Below are 14,777 nucleotides of genomic sequence, written 5' to 3'. Positions count from 1 at the left end.
CGGGCCCCCACGCAGGAACAGCTCCCGGGGCGGGCGTCCCGCCTGCTTCGGGCGGCAGCTCCGAGAAGGGGGCTGCGGTTGCCGGTAGCACCCCTGAGAGCGGCGCTGCCAGGCCCTGGGGCAGCCCGGGAACCTCCCTCCAGGTCTGCCACCTGAGGACACTGCTGGCAACCCGCAGCTGGGGTTTCTTCCCCTCAAGCAGGGAGTGAAACGGGGAGAAAAATAAGGGCACGTGTTTGACCTGTCCTCCGGCCTCCACGGGAGAAATACAAAAGTGCCCAGTGAGGCTGTTCTTTGGGTCTGGCTCATCAGGCCATACTTGACGGAGGCAAAAACGTGGTTCAGACTTTACAGCTGTCCTTGCTTCAGCTCCAAGTAGGCAGGCTGCCCTGAAAACGGCTGTGCTGCAGGGGACCTGGGATGACCTTAGAGGTGTGATTTGGGGTGTGCTACCAGAGGAGACTAGAATATGACACTGACTTTCATGACCACTCTTCAAAATATTCCAAGGCTTTTTTTCAGCCTTACGGAATGGAAGGAGGAAGACCAATAGTAATGCTTGTGTCAGGTGTACTTCTGTGGTCATTTAACAAACAGCACTACAACCTGTTCCCCTGTTCCACCATTTCATCCTGTTTGCAAATGCAGATTGCCCTGAAAATAGCTCTGCTGCAAAACAGGTCTGGGAAAAAAAAGTGTGATTCAAATGTCAAGCTCATAATCAATGTAGTTACACGGTACAGCCTGACAGAAATCCTTGATTTGATGACAGCAAGAGCTGGTGTGCAGGCATGCCGTGAGAACCACCCCAGTGGGAAACCTGTTTTTCAAAGTGATCAAATGTTCATAGGCTAAGTCATGGCAGCTCAACCCCGAGACACAATGTCAGGATTCACCATAGGGTCAGTTTATTAGTGGCTAATTTCCTAATTTTTTGGGGGTGCTTTAAAATAAAAACTTAAAGAAAGATTATCTTGATAATGTCTGCAATAAATTATAATTCAGCTGAATTCAAATCTTTGTGTCTTGCTTAAGTTTGCTTTATGCAAATTATACTGATCCAGCTGAAACCCAGCAGCATTTTCCATATAAATTACATCATTTAACTCTCACTGAGCATAGGCAGGGCACAGACCTTGCAGTCTTTACAGGACTCTACACTGCTTCTTACTTTTCTGGTGTTCCTTCTACATCTACCAGCTTCTGCAACATTATTGTTACCACAGGGAGTAAAAAAAAAATGGAAAGTTTCTAATTATTCTGTGCCTGTAATATATAACAATATAATGCTTAACCCTTAGTAGTGATTCTTTTTATCTGAGAAAACTGCATAAAAGGCCATTTTAACAGAGCTGACCAGATGTTTTATAAATAGTTATATTGCAAGATTACAGAATTTTGCTGAATTGCATTCAATGACTTTTCTGAATATTTATCAGACAGCAACAAAGCTTATCCTAAGAATGGCACTGTATTTTAGTGATGTGAAAGGCAGAATAGGCCAAGCCTTTCATGTGCTTTGTATCTTGATTTGGGGAATTTGAAGTCAGGACAGCTGAAAGAATACAGAAACATTCAGAGACATGGAAGTGTATTTTACATAGTTTTAATGGTTGGATCTCCTACATTATACCTCCTTCTCAAGTTAAAAAAACTAAATCTAAAATGAGACCAAAAATAGGACTTTTACAAATAAATAAGACTGAACGCTTTCTTATTCTGATAATTTAAAAACTGAAAACCTGAAAATCCAACACATCTATAAATGTGACTACTAGCAGAGCTGGCAAAAAAATGTTGCCATGCATACACAATTTAAATATTACAACAAAAGTTACTGGGGTCCCTAGCATTGTGTGGCTGCTTCATTAAGGGAATTGTATCCTGGGTGAGGGAGTCACTCTCAAGGAAGTCAGGAATGTGTCTGTTTTTCCTGACTTCGCATGTCAGTGATAGACGCAGCATGAGATGATCTCTCCTGCTGCTCTCTCCCACAAATTAAAACGCAGTGCTGGACAAAGACAAGAGTTTGAATGTGCTGGTTGTCGTAGGCTCTCGCCTTTTGTCCTTTTTTATAGCATCAGAAAAAGTCAGAGGTTAAGTGAGGAAAGAGAAACTGAAAAATGCAGGAGTGAAAAATAGGGAGAAAAAAGTATTTGGGAGGAGAAAGGAGGAATATAATTCTCTGGGCACAAAAAGACGAGGATGATTTTATGAGTAATACAGGGGCCTGGCAACAGACTGCTATTTCACTGATTGATTCCCTGAGCTTGGAAAAGACATGCTACCTTTTTTGCTTCTGTTACTTATCTGCAGATAATAATGCTGGCTTTCCTACTAGCATCTTAAGATCCTTTCATGGAAATACAAGCATCAATATATCGCTGTCAGACAGGGAGAGCCAGACTGTACCTGATGAAAGATGACTTACTTCCTGCTCTCAATTTCATAAAATTGTCTTTCGAGTTGTTACTAAAGATTAACTTCTGTCTCTGTTGCATAGACTACAAATGTATTAAAAAAAAATAAATCTGTAATTTATTAAGATGTGCACAGTAATTTCTCTTATAAGCTTGTGAATGGATTCTCTACACCTTCAGCCTTAACCAGAACAATCAAAAAGCCAAGAGCTCTTAGGTATTCAAGGACTTCGAGTAGACCGTCTAAGAGAGTTACCAGGGCTTTGAAGCGTATTATGGTGGTCACCTAAGGAGTGCCACTGAATAAAAAAATTATGGTCAGTGCCATGTGAAAAATGTGGAAGGAAATGACTCGTTTCTGGGAAGATTTCCATTTATTCAAACGGTTGTGTGTATTCTGAGATGACATTTTCATCTTACAGGCTTTTTTCCCACACCATTCCCTTTTTTGGGTGTCCTGGTTTCAGCTGGGATAGAGCTAATTTTTTTTTTTTTCCTTCATAGTAGCTAGAATAGTTTTGGATTCAGTATGAGATATGATATGAGAAGAATGTTAAAAACATACCAATGTTTTTAGTTGTTGCTAAGCGTTTCGAGTTTGTGTGTTTGGCAGGGAGTTTTGGTAGCAGGGGAAGGAGCTACAGGGTGGCCCCTCTGAGAAGCTTCTTGAAAATCCCCCAGCTCCAAGTTGGACCCACTTCTGGCCAAGGGTGAGAGAATTTGTGATGGTGACCGCACCTCTGTGATAACAAAAAGGGGAACCTGGGAGGAGTTGTGAAGGAGACACCTCTGCAAACACCAAGGTCAGTGGAAGAAAGGAGGAGGAGGAGGGCAGGTGTGCCAGAGCAGAGACCCCCTGCAGCCCGTGGTGAGGGCAGGATGTGCCCTGCAGCCTGTGGAGGTCCACAGTGGAGCAGATGCTGACCTACAGCCCGTGGAAGACCCCACGCTGGAGCAGGTGGCTGTGCCTGAAGAGGGCTAGGACTCTGTGGGAAGCCCCCGCTGTTGTAATTTGGTGCTGGGAGGATGCAACATGCAGAATGGACCCTTGCTGGAGCATATTGGGAAGAGTTGCATCCCATGGAAGGACTCATGTTGGAGCAGCTTCGTGGAGGACTGTCTCCCGTGAGAGGGACCCCATGCTGGAGGAGGGGAAGAATGCAAGGCGTCCTCCCCCTGAGGAGGAAGGAGCAGTGGACTGACTGCAACCCCTATCCCCTGCCACCCTGCTCCACTGAGGGGTAGAAGGTAGAGAAATGGGGAGCAAAGCTGTGCCTGGGAAAAAGGGAGGGGTGGGGGGAAGGTGTTTTTAAGATGTGATAATGCTTCTCACTGTCCTAGTCTGTCTGCTAAGTGTTGTTGTTGTTACTCTTTGAAATAAACTGATGTTTTCTTTGCTTAAGGAGTCTGTCTTTTGCCCGTGACTGAAATGGGTGGATCACCCCTCCCTGTTCTTGTCTCAATTCTGGAGCCTTTTTCTTTATTTTCTCATTCCCATTCCTGAAGGTGAAGCGGGGAGCAAGTGGCTGTGTGGTGCTCAGTTGCCCTCTAGGCTCAAACCAGGAAACTAAGAAATCAAGGACTTTTCAACTTCCCATGTCCTGTTAGTGTGCAGGTACACAAGAAGCTGGGAGAGAACGGAGCCAAAGCAACAGACCCAAACTAGCCAATGGAATATTCCATATCCTACAAGGTCATGCTCAGTATATAGGTGAGGGCTGATCGGGAAGCTCATTCTCTTTCTACAACTGCAGTCCCAGGATTCTCTCTTCTCCAGGATCACTAGCTGGGAATGGGCTGGTCATCAGTTAGCAGGTGGTGAGCAATCACACTGTGTATTACTTGTCTGTATTTTCTATTATTACTACTGTTATCATAATTATTTTTTATTTCAACTATTAAATTGTTTTTATCCTAACCTACGAATCTCCCTACCTTTACCCCTCCAGTTTCCCCCCATTCCCTGGAGTGGTGGAGGGTGAGTGAGTGGCTGTGTGCTGTTGGGCTGCTGGCTGGGTTTAAACCACGACACTGGGTTAGTTGAGCATGTCTTCCTTCTAGCTGAGCTGCAACTCCTCACCCCATCCCTATTTCCACCATTCTCTCTGCCCTTTGTTGCTACCTTCTATTGTGTTTCTGGTTGCCCTAACCATACTGTTGCTTGCTTCCTCTTGTCTCGGTCCCCCTTTCCTCCTCATAATGGCTGCACTGGTATCTACTATGCCTTTAATCCCTGCAGTCATGTGGGTACTGGGGGGCTCTGGCAGGATACTGGGTACTCAGGGTAGTGCAGGACTCTAGATATTATTGGGAGGGCTCTCAGAGCTACTGGGGGCACTGGGAGAGTATAAGGGGGCTTTAGGGGGTACTAGGTTCACTAGGGAGGTACTGCATCACTCAGGAGTCTGTTAGGAGCACTGCAGGGTACTTGGGGACTCTGTTGGCTTGGTGGGGTGTGTGTCTGGGTACTGGGGTGGGTGAGTGGGGTTCACACACTGTTTTCTATGGCTCCATCAAACTCAGCTGTGCTACTCTTATCTGAGTTGCTCATTTGCTTCCTGTTTCACTTTCCCCACCCTCAGCAATGGATGATCCAGAGGAACAGGAGACTTGGATGGTCAGTACACTGGACTGCTCTCCTGATACTATTTTCCCAGGCTGGTAGATTTTACTGCATAACAAAATCCATCCATCCTTGCAGAATATTGACTGCTAGAAATCATCCATTATTGTGGATGATTTCTAGCTCAAAATCTATCAGGGCAATGAGTGATTTCTTTCAAATTTGGAGACATAATTAGGTATTATAACTTAGTTTAACAATGCCTTATTTCCCAAAAGCAATGGTCAGCATAACATAGATTATTGGAATGAAGTCACTACGTAAGACTGGCTTGTTTTCTGTTTCACTTCAGAGTTTGGAGCGTAGATGTTTTATTTATAAAGGCATTTGTGTGCATTTTATTTTACATGTCCTCAAGTGGGAAGAACTTACTGGAAACTGCTGCGTAAAAGCTCCATTGCTGATGGAACTTGTCACAATTAATATATGAAAGATACTGTTAAAAGTGCCACATCTGGAAAAGTACTTAAAAATGGAATATATCTGAGTGAAATTGTAAAGCTTATCAGTAGCAAATGGAAGAATTACATTACAAACCTTTGTTAAATCTGATAATGTGTTTATTAATAGGAAGTACTGAATAGGTCTACTGAGAAATCTGATTCCTTTATGCAGTATAAAAGCATAGTCCTCCAACTAAACACCATAGCTGTGTGTCACATGTAAACATTAATAGATCTCCAGTTAGGTGAGTGAAGAGAAAATTATCAGACTCCTCATTTACTTTAACTGAGTGTGACAGCTTTGATTGCCTTTCCTCTCATTTTTTTCCCTACTGTGTTTCCCTTAGTCAAACAAAAATTGAATACTTATCCAGAGATTGATAAATTTCAGGTTTTTAATACTCTTTTGCAGTTGTCATAATATATTTTACATGTTTCACTGAACTGAATATAAAATTCTGCAGCAGAAATAAATGAATAGAAAAGACTATAAACAATTGATATGTATTATGAAACACAGGTGGGAAAAAATACTGGCAAGAAAGATAAAGTAACAGGCTTTGCTTGCTCTGGAAGCGTAAAGCTACATGGATGTAAGTGCAATTTAATAACACCTATATGCTGCCATGATGTTAAAGGGTTCTTATAAGGTAAACAGGTTCTTCCTTTCCCAATTCATTTGACTGCCATCTGAGAAAATGGCTCTGGGTTCTAATCCTACCTTTTACAACTTGAGTCTTCAAATGTCATTGTATGTTTAGGTATCAATCCCAAATAAAAGGAAGCAAAGACGAATCTCACTGTAGATAGGATGTTGCTAATCTAACCCACATACTTGGGGACATTTTTAAGAATCATGTTGTAATTTTTTTTTATTTAGATCAGTAGTCCAAAAGGCCAGGAGCTTTTCTCTCTATTGACTTCAGTGATGTGAAGAAGAATGGTACACATAAACACAGTAAAAGAGTCAAGATATTTTATTGTTGCCCATTATGGCATTTTTTTGTTTCTTTTTCATACACAGGGTAATGTACTCCATACATGCAGTTTTTCAGATTCAGGTAAGACAGCTGCCTCTGGTGGTAGGAGGTGCCTCATTTATGGGGGAATACTTGCATATATCCCTACACATTTCTGTTGCTTTTTTTCTACTATCTGTTATTCAAAACTTCTACATGTAAAAGTGAAAGAAAAAAAACCCCATAATTGGAAACACTGTTCTGAATGGTTGACCACAGCAGTAAAATAATCAACCTCTACTTCTTTTTGTCTTGATCTTTCCCACACTATGCTGTATAGAACTATATGGAATGAAATATGTACCAACCTTTCTCCTGTGAATGAAGAGCTTCTGTAGTTGCAGTCCCAACTGGCATTAATTCAGGATGGTTATGAAGATATGAAACAAAGAAATGTTGTCTTTTCCAGTATTTTCTTTCCTCCCTCACGTGAGTTAATTACCTAATAGGAGTCAAAAGAGAACAGAAATGGGATGAATACATCTGAGTACAGGAAGAAAAGTTTATGCTTGGGCTCATTCTACTCATTATGGTTTGATTCACTTTCCATGTCAGTTGATTGAAACAAATATGAAATTTAATGGTGAAAAGGAGAATTGCAACTGTAAAATAACAGTTGCAGAGATGGAAGTAGTATGTTTTACAACCTTGGACTTTGATATCCTTTTTTAAATACTTGGTTTCTGATATTTATTAATTAATTTTAGGGAAATAAGCCTGGCAAACTTTAATGGGCAACACTTCATCATAAACTACATGTATAATGAAATAGAGTATTTTATCTGGAGATCTCAAATAACTATACAAAGGTCCCTTCCTCTGAAAATTTCTATTATTTAAAAAAAATTATTAGATATGTAGGAAGAACAAGAAATCAAAGCACTGATTTTTAAAAAGGATTACTAATCTTTCCCTACTTGATTTAACACTAAATTTGATTTGTTTTTTTGTAAGATGAAGAGATTTTTCAATATTCATGTTTCAGTTAGAATCAAGCTGTGTAAGAACACTTATCTTGTCTGTGTGAGTGATTAGGAGATTTTCTTTGTTTCTAATTTTGCTAAATTTGCAATTCACTCTTTTTTTTCATTTTGTAGAATACAATCTCAGAGCATTTGTGGGCTCTGAAATGGTTTTTACCTTTTGCCTTCAATTCAAATCAAGGGTTTATAAGTATTTGGACCAGTAGGTAATTTACATTACTTTTATTTGTAGTGGCTTATAGGAAATAATTCAGTATAAATTTTGGCCCACCACTATGGAGCAGGGGATTTACAAAACAAGAGGCATTATTCTTCCTTTTGTTTTTCCTATCCTCCCCAAAATCACAAACCTTTGAGAAGTCCTGCTCAAGTATGGTTCACTGAGCTTCATTGTGTATATCTGCTCATAATAACACTTCTTGGCATCTTTGGACTTCACATATGCAGAGGACAGGAAAAGTCCTGCTGTCTTCTGACAGCAGCATAACCTGAAGAGTTAATACACTTCAGTTTTTAATCTTCCCAAATCTTGCTACTGAGTCTGCTTGTATATCTGAGATTAGATAAAGAGAAGGTAACTGGTTAGAATTACAGGATTCTTCCAAACCACAGTGTAAACAGATGTCAAGTTTGCCCAACACAGGTATAATTTTCTAGTTTTACTGTGGGTTCGTCTGTAAATCTCTGCATTTGGGAGTAAAAGTGCCCTGGCTTTTTATTTGCAGAATGCTTCACTTTTGCTAATCCTCATGTAAACTACAGTGGGAATATAGGCTATGGATTTTAATTACCAGCTTATTTAACACTACCTAGAAAAGAGATAAACAGTGGTTAACAATGCTTTCAGTTTATACATATTAGTACTCCCACAATGGCAAATTTCAGGAAAATAAGCCTACATAGATTAGTCATTAGCCTTTCTTTTCAATGTCTTTAGAGTATCTTCTAACCTGACATTAAGAAACAAGAGATTTTGCAATAAAAGATTAAATATACTTCATCTATGATGGAAAGTATTTTGAATCTTCTTAAAATCCTGTTCAATTAATATCTGAGGAATTTACATTATTTTGAGGATTACAGTTTGATCATAATTACCTAGCATGCTTTTTTGAGATGACTTTTTCTAGTGAATTAAGAAAGATGGGCCAGATTTGCATGCATGAGAAACAAGACATAAATGTTTTTAGCAAGTTTTCAAATCCATTTATCTAGCTCCATGTAAGCTTGTATTTGGAAGTGGTATCAAGGACTAGGCCAAAGTCTGCCTATAACTTGAGCTCCAGTATATAAATAGATGGTACAGGGTACCTGTTCTCTGCTCGCATCTACTACCACTTCAAGACAGCATAAAATCTGTCAAAAATACTGCTGGGAAGCACTGCCTTGACTTTTTCTACAGGAAACCAGCTTGCTTTGAAATGAGGCAGATATGGGTATAGCTCTTTACACTCTTTCCTTAGGTAGACATTCAGGCACAGGTGATCTAAAGATAGCGAGGTACTTCTAACGCTGACGCATCTTGGGTGTATCTGGTTTAGCATTTTTGTTTGGATCAAGGGTGCAGTTTTGAAGCAAATCTCCTGATCATCCTAACTTACCTACTTGGTTCACATGACAGAGCAGTTTCTGAGTGTGCAACCTGATGACTTCTCAGTTGAAATGAAAAGAGACACTGCCACAGGACTACCAGTACTGTACTCTAATGTGCAGCTATTCTCTCCATGGGACTGGACTAGGACTTTTCCTAAGTAACCCCCACTCAAAATGCCTCTGGTCTGGATATCAGGCTCTTGGCACCAATGCTCTCCCTGTACAGATCCACTCCTATTAATTTCTATGATACTTTTCCTGCCATCGCTGTCAGGACCCCCCAGAAAGAATTCAAATGAGTAGTCTTTTCTCCTGATGGTTGGGCTAGTCCATATCCCCTCAGTGGTCCAGGCTGCACATGATTAACTTGTTTATGACCAAACCTAGTTGAACAATGCAAAATCTTTCAGAGAGCTCATGTTAAGAGGAAAGTTGTGTGTCTGATTAACAGGCAGAAGAACAGCCTAAATTCCATGCTTGGTATACTGACCAAATTTCCTCTCTTTAACTACAAAGTGAATGAGAATACAGCTACTGCTGACATTGCTAGCAGTCTTCTGAGGTGGCAAGATAAGAGACCGTAACAGTAGCTTTTTAACTGGGACATTACCAGAATGCTTTCTATCCTCAGTAGGAATAATTCCTGGCTAGTAGGTATCATTTAACACTAATGCTGCTTCCCCAGCAGCTACAGAGTTCATGATAATCCAAATGTTCCCCCAAAATTGCATCTAAGTGGATGGGAACCATGGTGCCACGTGTATTTCTAACACTGAATATACCCATTGAGCTAGAAAGGAGGTGAAAGGCTGCAACACAGTACACTGTCTAGCATGATATTGCACCCGCTGATAGGTAATTACCAAAGAAAGGGGGACATGGCATACACCTATTGGATCATAGCAGTTAACAAGTTCACATGGCCTGAAAGGTAGCAACAACTACAATTAGATTTCTATGCATGTGTCACAGCCAAAGAAATACTAAAAGCAATGATGAGAGGACTTAAAAAGAGACAGTCATTGGTAAATGTTCTCATGAAGTGGAATTATCACCTACCTTAAACAAGAGCTGTTATTATTAAGTATCATTAGACTTGAATAAGAATTTGTCTTTAAGACTCCTCCAAATCCTCAAGATAATTTCTATTAGAATGTATACAACATGCCTTCTGTTCCCCAAACTTAAGCAACTAGCAGCTAAACATGGGGAACTTGAGAAAGCTTCACTAGTTGCACAAATGAATAAACGCTTCCTGTGTTTTGCCTAGGTTGCAGCACCACTTTGGGGATTATCTGATACTGTCCATTAAAAACCTTATTTTCAATTACTTGCTAACTTCACAAACTTCAATCACTTTAGTCAAAAATGTGATGACGGGTATATGTATGACTCATGTTGTGATTGTTTATGTAAGGGACATAGATTCTTGTCAAACATCTACCCTTGAAAATCAGAATAGGAAAAAAAGGGTTTTTAAGTATTTACAAAAACAAACCACCATGTGACATTTTACCATCCACCCTTGGAAAAATTATAATGTCATCTTCTTTTGCAACTGATTCAAAATTTGGTAGGAATCACTTCCTTATCAGGGATTTTGTTCAAATGTTGCTACCTGCCTCTGAAAAATTTGTTTACAGAATCTCTGTTTCTCAGATTTTACTCCTCTGTTCATGCCAGGCATTATCTAACCCAGGCTCCTTTCCATCTTCTCTGGGGCTGCGGAGCAGTTGAGCTGTATCACAGTCAAAGTCAACCAGCAGAGCCACAAGCAGTGACATTCTCCCTCCTGCTTGCAGTGACCCATCCCCACACCCAGGTTGGGGGTGAAGGAAAATATGTCTGTTGAACGCAGAGTGGTAAGAGCTGAGCCTGCAGGAAAGGAGGCAAATGGGTAAAGAAGTCTATAGCAGGAGCAATGAAAGAAGTACCCGCAAGAGTGGCAAAAAATGCCACAACCACTCTGGCAAGGATGTCCAGTAGGTCTCTCAGGTCTCCTGTGCTGAGTGGTCCATGGCAGCTGGTGAGCAAACGATGGTAGCACTAACTGGGAGGATCCAGAGAGGGGAAGGAGGGAGGAGATGCTGAGTGCTAGAATACCTTGATACAGCTTGGAGGAGAAGGAGGTGGATGACAGTAAAATTTGTGTCTGGAGAAAGGTGAGAATAACTGGAATAGGGCTCAAGGTGAGGAAACCAGTCTCATCCACAGGGATTATCCCATGTGGTGAGAGGAGCCGCAGTCCTAGAGCATGATTACAACATTCTCACCAAGGGATACTAAATTGCATAGGGACCACTAACCTTAATTTTGGTGTTTGCTAACTTTTGGGGGGCTCTTCACAGTGGTAATGATCTTTTCATATGCATTGATCTCCATATAAAAATGAATATGTTCCACACCAAGGGCTTGGGCCTGTGTCTATATAGTAAGCAGTGGTGGTAAAGTAGGATTAGACATCACCTAATTGAGGTCCTGATTTTACCCTTTCTCATACTTAATTGGTGTATGTGTTTGGGCAAATAATACTGCTAAAATAAAGGATTATTCCTCAGAGCTAAGAACTGGCAGGAATCTTCCATAACCACAGTATTCTAATTATTAAAAACACTGGATTAGTTCTGAAAGTACTATCAGATCAGACAAGGAAAAGAATTAATCAGTGACTTCAACTGGAACAAGAACATCATTAAGATAGAGGCATATCACAAAAGAACTTCTTGCTAAGTTAGAGAGGACACAAGATTTATACTACCTAGAAAATAAAGATGTATAAGTATTGGGAGGCTTTTTCAACAAAGTAGTAGGTAAGACAAAATAAGAATAAACAAAAAAATTAGGAGGCATTGAATCAAATAGCGTAAATATTTTTTTTAAACTTCACAAAGATTGAAAACGTACACAGTACATTTTAAATTAAAGATGATCATCTTTTGACATGAATTGGCCTTTTCGTTTTCCCCCCAGCCTAAAAACTTGATAATAGTTTTATAGGCAAAATATGACTTGAATTTATCTTGCCAAAACCTGAGCAAAGCTTAGCAACAAGTACGTCTTGGTAGAAATAAATTATATCATTGACACGCTTCTTTGTTTTATAATATTGTATTCAGGATATAACAGTACAGACACAGTAACTACTGAGACTTAAAAAATTCACTAAGAAATACCTTGCAACACATTTTCTCATCAATAACTTTGCGTCTCATCAATTCTACAATGAATTATGATTTGCTATCATCATGAATGCATACTTGAAGAATACGAGTATGCATACTTGAAAACATACTTGTTCCCTATTGCTCTTTCCTGGTCTTGCAAATGAGATGTTCCTGACACAGGAAAATATGTCAGTTTTCACACTTCATCAGCAATGGTCAATTGGTACAGGAGCACCACTTTCAGCTCCCAGAAGAACACTTTAATTTTAAGAGCTTCTCAAAATTCACTATCTGGGTGGAAACTACTGGCTTATATAAACTATAATCCAACATAGCTCTAAGACAACTGTATTTTCAGATGGTTTATGATACAAAATACACCCACTAAGAAACAGTTGTGTGCCTTGAGCATGGAGTAAGTCGAGTGTACCAAAAAACACATTAAAATAGACACTGCAGGCACTTGCTGACTCATGTCTTCAGGCAAACACAAATAAGATTTAAAAAAAATCTATCATCTTGCCTTTCTTAGCTTGAGTGAATTCTTTGACTGTTCTTGAAAATCTGTCGCAATCTCAAGTAATTGTAGACAACACTACAGTGTTTTTGTAGTGAGCTGCATCAGATCATCTTCAAACTGAACATGGAAACCTGTTAAATATATTTATCACCAAGCAATCTTGAACTTTCTTACTTTCTATCCAATCACTTTTAGCGTAAATCTTCCTTTTGTTAATTATTTTTTAAAATTAGATATTAAAATTAGATATAAAAATTGATTGCTCTTTTCCTTCATAATTCATGGTCCTTCACATTTACAAACAGAAGGAGATAGATACAGATGCCTCAAAAGCATCCAGAGATGCATAGTCAGAAATATAGTACTAAAAAAAAGTCAAACTTTTATTCTCTTCTGAAGACAAGTTTAACTAAACACTCTCTTAGCTGCCCCATACATAATTCTAAAAGCTCTGCACCCTGTGGACAAAACAAGTATGATTTGCTTTGTGTTCCCTGTAGGCTTGATGTTTATGAAAATCTGTAGGTTTTCAGTTAAAGACTTCAGGTGTCAAAGGTTGTAATTTAAGGTGAGAATCGAATGATTTTAAACTTTTGATCTCAGAAGACAAATGCATTTGACCACAAATATCTAAGTTGGAATGTGTAAGACATATCCTAGAAAGGATGAAGTTCTTTATGTTATATGCATGTTGCTGTGCAACACGCTACAGACAGTTTCTGGTGGATGCAGCAGGTTCCAGCTATGACAGTACTTTGCTGTTCCAAATTAAATCTGTGATTAAACAATATGATTTCACAAAATATATAAAAAAGCTGCAACACATTTCTACATGAAATAATTTCCTACAACAACACACTGCATGGTAATTACCTTTCACATTGTCTTTAAATTTTCTCCTTAGGTCAGTCTGTGTAACAGTATGTGGATATGTAACCATAAGCTTATTCTTTTTTCTTGCTCTTTGTTGCAATGACTTGGGATCACGTTCTCTCTTTTGTACAATGCAGGCTGGGGTTGAGTCCTCCGCTCCGTTACCCCTCTTTTCTCTCCAGTATTATTTTAAGATAAATGTTTCTTCAATGTGAATATTTTCTATCTTCTTTTAGGGTTACTTATTTTGTGGCCTTTCTCAATGAAAAAAAACAAAACAACTATTATATACATGTATTATGACATTTTTTTAACATCAAATTTAGATGGAAGCTCATGAAAAGAAGTTCAGTGATATTTAGATCTGTCCCTCTGTGTTGAACATGATAAATGGCTCAGTAACCTTGGCAGAACTTGGGGTTTTTATATGGAATTATAAATGTTATATACTGTATGTGTACAGAAAAATTTAACCTCCTTTAAGTGGCAATTATATCCAGTAGTTAGGCATTTGTTAGTAGTTAATGACCGGCTGGGGCATGGAGGTTACCTCTTACTCTTAATCACTGACTGCCAACAGGTGCCCAACACATTCATTAGGAAATTACTTTAGAAACCAGAGATATTAAATTTTCCACTGTGTCTTACCGCCTTTAAAGCCAACAGCTGTAATTTTGAATAGTCTTGCATCTCCAGCGACTATCAGCTTGCCCAGCCCTACCCCTCCCCTATTTTCCACATTTCTGTATTACCTCTTTCTCAAGTGTCTGTCCTGCTTTCCTCTCTCGTACGCTTTTAGCCTTGCTGCAGGCCCCCTCACCCCATGCTTCCCGAGGCCTCCCTGCAGATAACCTCACTGTCACTAAATACCACCCGAGGAGTTGCGAAGGACAGCACCGCGCTCGCACTAACCACTCGCCTCGTGGCTGGCCCGGCTGCCAGGGGAGAACCTCTGCCGGGCGGCTCCTCTTCCCGCCCCGCGCTGAGCCCGGCGCCGCCCCCGGGACCGGCCGCAGGGACCGGCCGCGGCCTAAGTGTGGTTTTAGCCTTCTAAAGGCATCCACTGAATGTAATGGGAATGCTTCCAGTCTGAAGTTGCATAAATGCTTTACTAACCCGGGACCAAAGTTGTGTGAGTG

The 14,777-nt window shown here is 40.0% G+C and overlaps 1 protein-coding gene and 1 long non-coding RNA gene across 2 annotated transcripts in view; both read right to left on the bottom strand.

Annotated features, from left to right (window-relative positions):
* The window catches only part of BOLL (boule homolog, RNA binding protein), a 38,689-nt gene extending 29,343 nt beyond the window's left edge, over positions 1 to 9,346 (bottom strand). Inside the window, exons 1-3 of the mRNA XM_026852393.1 lie at positions 9,335 to 9,346; positions 8,280 to 8,297; positions 6,814 to 6,855 (exon numbers count right to left, since the gene is read on the bottom strand). Coding sequence (XP_026708194.1) covers positions 6,814 to 6,855; positions 8,280 to 8,297; positions 9,335 to 9,346 — 72 coding nt within the window. The remainder of the gene's footprint in view (positions 1 to 6,813; positions 6,856 to 8,279; positions 8,298 to 9,334) is intronic.
* Positions 9,347 to 9,969: 623 nt separating this feature from the next.
* On the bottom strand, positions 9,970 to 14,569 carry LOC113482010. Its single transcript, XR_003398769.1, has 3 exons — positions 14,391 to 14,569; positions 13,639 to 13,896; positions 9,970 to 10,956 (listed from the first exon to the last, which is right to left on the bottom strand). It is a non-coding gene; the product is annotated as an uncharacterized LOC113482010 (long non-coding RNA).
* Positions 14,570 to 14,777: the final 208 nt, after the last annotated feature.

Source organism: Athene cunicularia, assembly GCF_003259725.1.
Source record: "Athene cunicularia isolate RWA chromosome 7 unlocalized genomic scaffold, athCun1 chr7_part1, whole genome shotgun sequence".
NCBI classification, from domain to species: Eukaryota; Metazoa; Chordata; class Aves; order Strigiformes; family Strigidae; genus Athene; species Athene cunicularia.
The sequence above is the reverse complement of the archived record's forward strand: the minus strand, read 5'-3'. Positions and strand labels throughout refer to the sequence as shown.